Below are 12,713 nucleotides of genomic sequence, written 5' to 3'. Positions count from 1 at the left end.
CGTTGTGGTCTTTATCTGCCTCATGTTCTCTCCATCGTTCCCTCCCCTCACCCACTATATTTTCTCTACATTGCTGTCTGTGTTCATTTATCACTCTCTTCCCCGTTCATTCACGGAATCCAGCAGTTCGTACTCGGTCTGGGGTTGATTACCTATCCCTAGTAACCCTGTAGGAGGAGCTGAGGCTTTTGCAAATCGCTGTGTTTTTATGAATTTCCCTTCCGTGTTCGGATTGCTTTGGATTCCTGGTTCTCACTCGGTAACGTTACACAGTACGAACCCCCCACCCACCCACCCACCAATCCGTCTCTGCTTTGCTGAGTCATTGCCAAAAGTTTCATCGGTTCAGAGGGTGAGACTCTTATCGGGTTTTGACCAGGAAGATGAGTGCATCAGGTAAGGGGCACTGTCACAGCACTGGGCACACTCACACACACACACACTCTTTCTCACTCTCTCTCACACACACACACACAGACACACACACACACTCCTCCTCAGTCTCTCTCTCTCACACAGACACACACTCACAGACACACTCCTTCTCACTCTCGCTCTCACACACACAGACACACACTCACAGACACACACACTCCTCTCACTCTCTCTCTCACACACAGACACACACACACTCTCACTCTCTCTCACACACACTCTTTCTCACTCTGTCTCTCACTCTTTCTCATTCTCTCTCACACTCTTTCTCACTCTCACACACACACTCACATACACACACACTTTCTCACTCTCTCTCTCACGCACACTCACAGACACAGACACACACACTCTCTCACCCTCTCCGACATACACACAGACACACACACACAGCCTCATTCTCACTCTCTCTCACACACACACACACTCACATACACACACACTTTCTCACTCTCTCTCTCACACACACTCACAGACACAGACACACATCCTTCTCACTCTCTCTCTCTCACACTCACAGACATACACACACACTCCTCTCACTCTCTCTCTCTCACACACACAGACACACACTCACAGACACACACATTCTCACTCTCTCTCACACACACTCTTTCTATCTCTCTCTCTCTCACACTCTTTCTCATTCTCTCTCACACTCTTTCTCACTCTCACACACACACTCACCTGCACACACACATTTTCTCACTCTCTCTCTCACACAGACACACACTCACAGACACACACACACATCCTTCTCACTCTCTCTCTCACACAGACACACAGTCACAGACACACACACACACACTCTTTCTCACTCACTCTCACACACACAGGCACACACACTCTTTCTCACTCTCTCTCTTACACACACAAACACTCCCTCACAGACGCGCGCACACACACTGACACACACACTCTTTCTCACTCTCTCTCTTACACACACAAACACTCCCTCACAGACGCGCGCACACACACTGACACACACACACAGCGTTGCCCTGCCAGAATGGGTGAGTGAGATAGGGCAAGGTACAGGGAGCTGGACATAGAGACAGGGGACACAGGCAGAGAGAGGCAAACAGAAGTAGAGGGAGCTGGGCAGAGTAAGGAAAGAGAGGCAGGAAGATTGAGCAAGAAAGGGGGACACAGGGAGAGGCGGAGGGACGTGGAATTACAGAGACTCAGAGAGAGAGAGAGAGAGAGGGAAGTGCAGAAAGACAGGCAGGGAGAGGGAGAAAGAGAGGGGAAGAGAGACCCGGGCAAAAGGGAAGAGAGAGAGAGAGAGGAAGGCAGAATGACAGGGTTGGGGGAAGGGGAGAGAGAGAGAAGGAGAGAGAGAGAAAGAAGGAGAGAGAGAGAAGGAGAGAGAGAGAGAGAGAGAGAGAAGGAGAGAGAGAGAGAGAGAGAGAGAGAGAAGGAGAGAGAGAAAGAGAGTGAAAGAGAGGGAGGGGGTCGGTGGGGGGTGTGGAGAGAAAGAGAGTCGCGGGAGGGCATTTCGTGGTCGTGAGGAGTTTCCGGGAGCTGCTGGGTGTGACGGGTGTCACTTATAGGAAGGGAGCCAAGCCGTGGGTGCAGTCGGGTGGATGGGTGACCTCCAGGTCAGGGTAAGAGAGAGGGAGGCGGCTGCTGTTGGAGTCTCGGCTGGCTAACCCCACCTCAAACCTTCGCGCCGTTTCGGGAAACGCAGCGGGTGACGGCGACAGGTTCGTGACTGGACTCCGGTACACGAGCACGGGAGGGGGAACAGTCAGGCGGGAAGGCTTTAGCGCGTGGAGAATTCAAAAACGAGGACCGGTTTTACATGGGCGTGCTATCGCTGGGTTTGGATTTGGTTCAGGTTTATTGTCACACCTACCCAAGCACAACAGCAGGCTGTGTTTTTGCGTGCAGCACGGGGACAGCGTAGGGGATTAGAACAGCACGGGGGATATAAGATTACAGGGTTCAGAGGAGGTGCACAAACAGCAAGTACTGGATTAGTGGTGCTGGAAGAGCACAGCAGGTCAGGCAGCATCCGAGGAGCAGCGAAAAAGCCCTTCATCAGGAAACAGCAAGGTCAACCATTTCGGTAAAAACAATATGAGAGTCAAAAGAGGGTGTTGCTGGGAAGAGGGACAGCAGGTCAGGCAGCATCCGAGGGGCAGGGGGGATCCGACGTTTCGGGCGAAAGCCCTTCATCAGGAAGAAGGCTGCTCGATTTCCAGCACCACGTGCTCCTGACTCTTCGGTCTCCGGCCGCTGCAGGACGCAGGTTCGTCTGGGAAGTTTTTTGGAGAGGGCCGTCCGCGTGACGGAGCCGGGCTGTGCCGCAACTCCCTGCGGCTGCTCCCCCGTCCTGGGCCGGGCGGCTGGCGTGGCGCGTCCAGGCAGCGTGCGACCATTCTCCATGGGGCGTGCCACCCTGCCCATCGCCCGCTGAGGGAAGAGAGGCGTTGGTGAGGTCATGGCAAAAAAATTAAGGGAACTCAGATTTAGAAGCGAGTCAGTCAGATTTATTACATCGAAAGCTTTCGGGAGGGGCGTGCAAGAATACCCATAGTGTTCAGAGATGTGTAGGTTAGGGTGGATTGGCCATGCTAAATTACCCATAGTGTTCAGAGATGTGTAGGTTAGGGTGGATTGGCCATGCTAAATTACCCATAGTGTTCAGGGATGTGCAGGTTAGGGTGGATTGGCCATGCTAAATTACCCATAGTGTTCAGGGATGTGTAGGTTAGGGTGGATTGGCCATGCTAAATTACCCCATAGTGTTCAGGGATGTATAGGTTAGGGTGGATTGGCCATGCTAAATTACCCATAGTGTTCAGGGATGTGCAGGTTAGGGTGGATTGGCCATGCTAAATTACCCCACAGTGCCCATGGATGTGTAGGTTAGGGTGGATTGGCCATGCTAAATTACCCATAGTGCTCAGGGAAGTGTAGGTTAGGGTGGATTGGCCATGCTAAATTACCCCATAGTGTTCAGGGATGTGTAGGTTAGGGTGGATTGGCCATGCTAAATTACCCCATAGCGTTCAGGGATGTGCAGGTTAGGGTGGATTGGCCATACTAAATTACCCCATAGTGTTCAGGGATGTGTAGGTTAGGGTGGATTGGCCATGCTAAATTACCCCATAGTGTTCAGGGATGTGCAGGTTAGGGTGGATTGGCCATACTAAATTACCCCATAGTGTTCAGGGATGTGTAGGTTAGGGTGGATTGGCCATGCTAAATTACCCGATAGTGTTCAGGGAAGTGTAGGTTAGGGTGGATTGGCCATGCTAAATTACCCCATAGTGTTCAGGGATGTGTAGGTTAGGGTGGATTGGCCTTACTAAATTACCCCATAGTGTTCAGGGATGTGTAGGTTAGGGTGGATTGGCCATGCTAAATTACCCCATAGTGTTCAGGGATGTGTAGGTTAGGGTAGATTGGCCATGATAAATTACCCCATAGTGTTCAGGGATGTGTAGGTTAGGGTGGATTGGCCATGCTAAATTACCCCATAGTGTTCAGGGATGTGTAGGTTAGGGTGGATTGGCCATGCTGAATTACCCCATAGTGTTCAGGGATGTGTAGGTTAGGGTGGATTGGCCATGCTAAATTACCCCATAGTCTTCAGGGATGTGTAGGTTAGGGTGGATTGGCCATGCTAAATTACCCCATAGTGTTCAGAGATGTATAGGTTAGGGTGGATTGGCCATGCTAAATTACCCCATAGTGTTCAGGGATGTGTAGGTTAGGGTGGATTGGCCATGCTAAATTACCCCATAGTCTTCAGGGATGTGTAGGTTAGGGTGGATTGGCCATGCTAAATTACCCATAGTGCTCAGGGATGTGTAGGTTAGGGTGGATTGGCCATGCTAAATTACCCCATAGTGCTCAGGGATGTGCAGGTTAGGGTGGAGTGGCCATGATAAATTACCCATAGTGTTCAGGGATGTGGAGGTAAGGGTGGATTGGCCATGCTAAATTACCCATAGTGTTCAGGGATGTGTAGGTTAGGGTGGATTGGCCATGCTAAATTATCCATAGTGTTCAGGGATGTGTAGGTTAGGGTGGATTGGCCGTGCTAAATTATCCATAGTGTTCAGGGATGTGTAGGTTAGGGTGGATTGGCCATGCTAAATTACCCCTAGTGTTCAGGGATGTGTAGGTTAGGGTGGATTGGCCATACTAAATTACCCCATAGTGTTCAGGGATGTGTAGGTTAGGGTGGATTGGCCATGCTAAATTACCCCATAGTGTACAGGGATGTGCAGGTTAGGGTGGATTGGCCATACTAAATTACCCCATAGCGTTCAGGGATGTGCAGGTTAGGGTGGATTGGCCATGCTAAATTACCCATAGTGTTCGGGGATGTGTAGGTTAGGGTGGATTGGCCATGCTAAATTACCCCATAGTGTTCAGGGATGTGTAGGTTAGGGTGGATTGGCCATGCTAAATTATCCATAGTGTTCAGGGATGTGTAGGTTAGGGTGGATTGGCCATGCTAAATTATCCATAGTGTTCAGGGATGTGTAGGTTAGGGTGGATTGGCCATGCTAAATTACCCCTAGTGTTCAGGGATGTGTAGGTTAGGGTGGATTGGCCATACTAAATTACCCCATAGTGTTCAGGGATGTGTAGGTTAGGGTGGATTGGCCATGCTAAATTACCCCATAGTGTACAGGGATGTGCAGGTTAGGGTGGATTGGCCATACTAAATTACCCCATAGTGTTCAGGGATGTGTAGGTTAGGGTGGATTGGCCATGCTAAATAACCCCGAGTGTTCAGGGATGTGTAGGTTAGGGTGGATTGGCCATACTAAATTACCCCATAGTGTTCAGGGATGTGTAGGTTAGGGTGGATTGGCCATGCTAAATTACCCCATAGTGTTCAGGGATGTGCATATTAAGGGTGGATTGGCCATGCTGAATTACCCCATAGTGTTCAGGGATGTGTAGGTTAGGGTGGATTGGCCATGCTAAATTACCCCATAGCATTCAGGGATGTGCAGGTTAGGGTGGATTGGCCATACTAAATTACCCCATAGTGTTCAGGGATGTGTAGGTTAGGGTGGGTTGGCCATGCTAAATTACCCCATAGTGTTCAGGGATGTGTAGGTTAGGGTGGATTGGCCATGGTAAATTACCCCATAGTGTTCAGGGATGTGTCGGTTAGGGTGGATTGGCCATGCTAAATTACCCCAGAGTGTTCAGGGATGTGCATATTAAGGGTGGATTGGCCATACTAAATTACCCCATAGTGTTCAGGGATGTGTAGGTTAGGGTGGATTGGCCATACTAAATTACCCCATAGTCTTCAGGGATGTGCAGGTTAGGGTGGATTGGCCATGCTAAATTACCCCATAGTGTTCAGGGATGTGCAGGTTAGGGTGGATTGGCCATGCTAAATTACCCCATAGTGTTCAGGGATGTGTAGGTTAGGGTGGATTGGCCATGCTGAATTACCCCATAGTGTTCAGGGATGTGTAGGTTAGGGTGGATTGGCCATGCTAAATTACCCATAGTGTTCAGGGATGTGCAGGTTAGGGTGGATTGGTCATGCTAAATTACCCCGTAGTGTTCAGGGATGTGCAGGTTAGGGTGGATTGACCATGCTAAATTACCCCATAGTGCTCAGGGATGTGTAGGTTAGGGTGGATTGGCCATGCTAAATTACCCCATAGGGCATAGGTTTAGGGTGAGAGGGGAAAGAGATAAGAGAGACCTAAGGGGCAACTTTTTCACCCAGAGGGTGGTATGTGTATAGAATGAGCTGCCAGAGGATGTGGTGGGGCCTGGTACAATTACAGCATTTAAGAGGCATCTGGATGGGTATATGAATAGGAAGGGTTTGGGGGGATATGGGCCGGGTGCTGGCAGGTGGGACTAGATTGGGTTGGGATATCTGGGTCAGCATGGACTGGTTGGACCGAAGGGTATGTTTCCATGCTGTCCATCTCTATGTTTATGTCTCTATGAAACCACCCTTCTGGTCTCGGGTTTTGTGGGGGTATTAGCGATGTGGCTTGTGTTCCAGGCCCTCCACGACGAAGGGGTCGATTTTAAGTCAGCCCTTTTCCTCACTTAGTCTCAATCCATGTCCGTTTGGGATGGGGGTGCAAATGGCCCCGAAGCCGTTATCCCAGGGAGGAGGTGACGTGGACGGAGCTGAAGTCCCCATGGATCTTCCTTTCCCCCTTCGTGATGGGGTCAGATTAATTCACCCTTCCCACAGTCGATAAGGATTCCCACATTCACTCACCTGAAAGAGGTGACGCTTTCAAGGCGAGAGGTGGAAGGTTGAAGGGGGAGACACGCGGCAAGTCCTTCACCCAGAGGGTGGTGGGCGTTTGGAACGCGTTGCCAGGAGTGGTGGTAAGATCCCTCTGGACAGATATGTGAGTCGGTGGGGCGCAGAGGGAGACAGAAGCTTAGGAATTGACCGACCGGTCTCGACAGTGGGTTTGGGCCGGCTCAGGTTTGGAGGGCCGAAGGGCCTGCTCCGGGCCTGCAAACTTTCTTTGTTCTCCAGTTTGAACTCCTTCACTAAATCATTTCCCGTCGTCATTCTTTCGTTATTCTCGCTCACACTGAATCTCATCAGCAGTTACAGGATATTGATTCCTGCTGGAGTTGTCTCACTCGTGTACACTGTCCATAAATCCTCTTCACTTCGAGTCATAGAGATGGACAGCTTGGAAACAGACCCTTCGGTCCAACCCGTCCATGCCGACCAGATATCCCAACCCAATCTCTCTCTCTCTCTCTTCCATTGTCTCGTTCCCACTCTCTCTGCCTCTCTACCTTTCTCTCTTCCATCGTCTCTTTCCCACTCTCTCTGCCTCTCTACCTTTCTCTCTTCCATTGTCTTGTTCCCACTCTCTCTGCCTCTCTACCTTTCTCTCTTCCATCGTCTCTTTCCCACTCTCTCTGCCTCTCTACCTTTCTCTCTTCCATCGTCTCTTTCCCACTCTCTCTGCCTCTCTTTCTGTGCCTCTTATGATCTGTGTATTCTCATCCTACTCTACATGACCACCAGATGAAGGAGCAGCGCTCCGAAAGTTAGGGCTTCCAAATAAACCTGGCGTTGTGGGAATGTTTAACATTGGACACCCCGGTCCAGCAGCGGCTCCTCCACACCTTTCCCTGTCTGCCTCATCCTCTCACCCATACTCTGCTGTGATTGGCAGGGGAGGAGGTGACTTGTGAGGATCTCAAGAAGATGTTGACCAATGACAAGTTGACCATCATCGATGTGCGAAATCCCGAGGAACTGGAGAAAGGCACTTTCGCGGGATCTATCAATATTCCAGGTAGGGAATAAGATATTCCCTCTCCGATAGGGGGAACAGACTGCCCGGTGTGTGTAAATGGGGAGAGGGTGGGTGAGGGGGTTAATCGCCCCTCTCCGATAGGGGGAACAGACTGCCCGGGTGTGTAAATGGGGAGAGGGTGGGTGAGGGGGTTAATCCCCCCTCTGATAGGGGGAACAGACTGCCCGGTGTGTGTAAATGGGGAGAGAGTGCGTGAGAGGGTTAATCCCCCTCCGATAGGGGGAACAGACTGCCCGGTGTGTGTAAATGGGGAGAGGGTAGGTGAGGGGGTTAATCCCCCCTCCGATAGGGGGAACAGACTGCCCGGTGTGTGTAAATGGGGAGAGGGTGGGTGAGGGGGTAATCCCCCTCTGATAGGGGGAACAGACTGCCCGGTGTGTGTAAATGGGGAGAGGGTGTGTGAGGGGGTTAATCCCCCTCCGATAGGGGGAACAGACTGCCCGGTGTGTGTAAATGGGGAGAGGGTGGGTGAGGGGGTTAATCCCCCTCCGATAGGGGGAACAGACTGCCCGGTGTGTGTAAATGGGGAGAGGGTGGGTGAGGGGGTTAATCCCCCCTCTGATAGGGGGAACAGACTGCCCGGGGTGTGTAAATGGGGAGAGGGTGGGTGAGGGGATTAATCCCCCTCCGATAGAGGGAACAGACTGCTCGGTGTGTGTAAATGGGGAGAGAGTGCGTGAGAGGGTTAATCCCCCTCCGATAGGGGGAACAGACTGCCCGGTGTGTGTAAATGGGGAGAGGGTGGGTGAGGGGGTTAATCCCCCCTCTGATAGGGGGAACAGACTGCCCGGGGTGTGTAAATGGGGAGAGGGTGGGTGAGGGGGTTAATCCCCCACCGATAGGGGGAACAGACTGCCCGGTGTGTGTAAATGGGGAGAGGGTGGGTGAGGGGGTTAATCCCCCCTCCGATAGGGGGAACAGACTGCCCGGTGTGTGTAAATGGGGAGAGGGTGGGTGAGGGGGTTAATCCCCCCTCCGATAGGGGGAACAGACTGCCCGGTGTGTGTAAATGGGGAGAGGGTGGGTGAGGGGGTTAATCCCCCCTCCGATAGGGGGAACAGACTGCCCGGTGTGTGTAAATGGGGAGAGGGTGGGTGAGGGGGTTAATCCCCCCTCCGATAGGGGGAACAGACTGCCCGGTGTGTGTAAATGGGGAGAGGGTGGGTGAGGGGGTTAATCCCCCCTCCGATAGTGGGAACAGACTGCCCGGTGTGTGTAAATGGGGAGAGGGTGGGTGAGGGGGTTAATCCCCCCTCCGATAGGGGGAACAGACTGCCCGGTGTGTCTAAATGGGGAGAGGGTGGGTGAGGGGGTTAATCCCCCCTCCGATAGGGGGAACAGACTGCCCGGGGGGTGTAAATGGGGAGAGGGGGGTTGATATTTGGTATCAGCTTCACCATCAGACATTGACTAACAACCCTCTTCCGCAGTGAACAATGTGAAAGATGCCTTATCACTGGACCCGAAAACGTTTGAGACCAATTATGGCCATGAGAAACCTCCCCGGGACAGCCTGGTGGTATTTCACTGTCAGCTGGGCCGGAGAGGGGCAAACGCAACCACAATTGCCAGAGAATTGGGTTACACCAGGTAAAGAGAACGAGGAACACATTCACTTCGGTATATGTGCTTCGGGACAGAGTAAAACGTCATCTACTGGCTTCAACTGGAAGTGCACTGACCCCATCAAACACTCCCAGGGACAGGGACAGCACGGGGTTAGATACAGAGTAAAGCTCCATCTACACTGTCCCCCATCAAACACTCCCAGGGACAGGGACAGCACGGGGTTAGATACAGAGTAAAGCTCCATCTACACTGTCCACCATCAAACACTCCCAGGGACAGGGACAGCACGGGGTTAGATACAGAGTAAAGCTTCCTCTACACTGTCCCCCATCAAACACTCCCAGGGACAGGGACAGCACGGGGTTACATACAGAGTAAAGCTCCCTCTACACTGTCCCCCATCAAACACTCCCAGGGACAGGGTCAGCACGGGGTTAGATACAGAGTAAAGCTCCCTCTACACTGTCCCCCATCAAACACTCCCAGGGACAGGGACAGCACGGGGTTAGATACAGAGTAAAGCTCCCTCTACACTGTCCCCCATCAAACACTCCCAGGACAGGGACAGCACGGGGTTAGATACAGAGTAAAGCTCCCTCTACACTGTCCCCCATCAAACACTCCCAGGGACAGGGACAGCACGGGGTTAGATACAGAGTAAAGCTCCCTCTACACGGTCCCCCATCAAACACTCCCAGGACAGGGACAGCACGGGGTTAGATACAGAGTAAAGCTCCCTCTACACTGTCCCCCATCAAACACTCCCAGGACAGGGAGAGCACGGGGTTAGATACAGAGTAAAGCTCCCTCTATACTGTCCCCCATCAAACACTCCCAGGACAGGGACAGCACGGGGTTAGATACAGAGTAAAGCTCCCTCTACACTGTCCCCCATCAAACACTCCCAGGACAGGGACAGCACGGGGTTAGATACAGAGTAAAGCTCCCTCTACACTGTCCCCCATCAAACACTCCCAGGACAGGGACAGCACGGGGTTAGATACAGAGTAAAGCTCCCTCTACACTGTCCCCCATCAAACACTCCCAGGGACAGGGACAGTACGGGGTTAGATACAGAGGAAAGCTCCCTCTACACTGTCCCCCATCAAACACTCCCAGGGACAGGGACAGCACGGGGTTAGATACAGAGTAAAGCTCCCTCTACACTGTCCCCCATCAAACACTCCCAGGACAGGGACAGCACGGGGTTAGATACAGAGTAAAGCTCCCTCTACACTGTCCCCAATCAAACACTCCCAGGGACAGGGACAGCACGGGGTTAGATACAGAGTAAAGCTTCCTCTACACTGTCCCCCCCATCAAACACTCCCAGGACAGGGACAGCACGGGGTTAGATACAGAGTAAAGCTCCCTCTACACTGTCCCCCATCAAACACTCCCAGGACAGGGACAGCACGAGGTTAGATACAGAGTAAAGCTCCCTCTACACTGTCCCCCATCAAACACTCCCAGGACAGGGACAGCACAGGTTTAGATACAGAGTAAAGCTCTCTCTACACTGTCCCCCATCAAACACTCCCAGGACAGGGACAGCATGGGGTTAGATACAGAGTAAAGCTTCCTCTACACTGTTCTTTCTGTATTCTTGCTTGCAGGGCCGTGAATTTGAAGGGTGGATATGGTGAATGGGAATATCAGGCAGCACAGTGAGGAGTTCCCATGAACACAGACACCTGGGACGCGATGATATTCCCATCCGCTGCGTGATGCTTGACCCGACTGTGACATTTGACCCTAACCCCCCACCTGCCTGACCCTGAAGCCTCTGTCTGTGCTGAGACCTGGGGACCATGCCACCTCCCAGTCAGAAGCAGAGCCTTCGGCCTTCCCATATCCGTCCTGACCTCGTTCCCAAGCTAAACCAGTCCCTCCTCCCTGCTCCTGGTCCAATACGCTCTCCTGTTCCTGTCCTTATCCAAATGCATTTTAAACGTTGTCACTGTGCCCACATCCGGCCCCTCCTCAGGAAGTTCATTCCACACGCGAACCGCTCCCTGTCTGGGAATATCGCCTCGCGTGTCCTTTTTAACGTGTCTCTCCTGTCATCTCAATATGTGCCCCCCAGTCTCGGGAAAACATACACTTTATCTACACCCCTCAAGATTTTGCAAAAGCTCAGCCTCCTACACTCCAGTGAAAAACGTCCCAGCATCTCCCCATAACTCGAACCCCCCACCCCCCGGCAACCTCCTGGTAAATCCCTTCTGAACCCCTCTCCGGGTTAATCATCTCCTTCCTGTAACAGGGCGTCTGGAATTGGACACAGTGCTCCAGACGGGACCTCACCAATGTCCTGTACAACCCCAACATGGCGTCCCCAACTCCTACACTCAACGGGCTGAGCAATAACTGGACACAATGCTCCAGACGAGACCTCACCAATGTCCTGTACAACCCCAACACGACATTCCCCAACTCCTACACTCAAAGGGCTGAGCAATAACTGGACACAGTGCTCCAGACGGGGCCTCACCAATGTCCTTTACAACCCCAACACGACATTCCCCAACTCCTGTACTCCAAGGACTGAGCAATGAAGGCAAGCGTGTGAAACGCCTTCTTAACCCCCCCCCCCCATCTACATGTGACACAGACTTCACAAAATGATGTCCCTGAACCCCAAGGTCTTTGTGGGTTCTCCAACATATCCCAGGGTCCCTGCTTTGAACTGGAAAAGACCTGGCCCTGTATGTTTGACCCAAATGCAACACCTGAGCTGAAGAGAATGTACAGGAAGGATCTCTCTCTCTCGGGACAGTGTGATTCGACGGCACGAACCCAGAACGGGCTTGACTTCCACCTCCCGAAAGCCAAGAGCGTTATGCTTGTCCTGCCCCAAGCGACCAGTGGGCACAGAGTCCCGATTTGGTGCTGACACTGTTCCAGTCGCACTGTCCCATCGCCTGACTCTGTCTATGCAGCGTATCGGCAAAAGGGAGGACTGCAGATGCCGGGGATCAGAGTCTAGATGAGAGGGGTGCTGGAAAAACGCAGCAGGTCAGGCAGCACCCGAGGGGCAGGAAACATCGACCTTTCGGGTAAAGTATACTCATCAGGGTTGGAGAAACTGTTATAATAAATTGCAAGAGGGGCTCTCGCTTGGAGTGATTCTGTTGAATTTCGATTGCGATTCCGTCCGCGTGTATCTGACAGTCCGATAAAATACGGCGCAACGCACTCGGTTGTGGCCGTGCCAGGGCGCCAATTTTTGATTAATTTAAGAGTAAGGGTATGGGAGAGTTGGTTGAAGAGAGCCCGACCCTCCTGAGGCAGCTGACCACCACCTACGATGCCCAGCGCTGCCATGCCTGGGCCAACGGTCCTCGCTGGACCCAACCAAAACAGCGCCGCCAATCCTCAGGCTCCATCTTTGCCGCACGGCCC

General features: G+C 52.4%; 1 protein-coding gene across 3 annotated transcripts; it reads left to right on the top strand.

The window, feature by feature from the left end:
* The first annotated feature begins 264 nt into the window (after positions 1-264).
* On the top strand, positions 265-12,437 carry LOC140468600 (thiosulfate:glutathione sulfurtransferase-like). Of its 3 annotated transcripts, none has more exons than XM_072564700.1 (4): positions 265-396; positions 7,596-7,718; positions 9,170-9,329; positions 10,925-12,437. In XM_072564700.1, the coding sequence occupies exons 1-4, from the start codon at positions 384-386 to the stop codon at positions 10,977-10,979; spliced, it is 351 nt and encodes a 116-aa protein (XP_072420801.1). In that variant the 5' UTR covers positions 265-383; the 3' UTR covers positions 10,980-12,437. The 3 variants fall into 3 exon arrangements, with proteins under 3 accessions (XP_072420801.1, XP_072420800.1, XP_072420802.1); XM_072564699.1 differs by lacking the exon at positions 265-396 and adding an exon at positions 1,169-1,448; XM_072564701.1 differs by lacking the exon at positions 265-396 and adding an exon at positions 1,985-2,141.
* Positions 12,438-12,713: the final 276 nt, after the last annotated feature.

This window comes from Chiloscyllium punctatum, chromosome 47 (genome assembly GCF_047496795.1).
Source record: "Chiloscyllium punctatum isolate Juve2018m chromosome 47, sChiPun1.3, whole genome shotgun sequence".
Lineage (NCBI taxonomy): Eukaryota > Metazoa > Chordata > Chondrichthyes > Orectolobiformes > Hemiscylliidae > Chiloscyllium > Chiloscyllium punctatum.
This window is presented reverse-complemented; position numbering and strand designations above follow the sequence as displayed.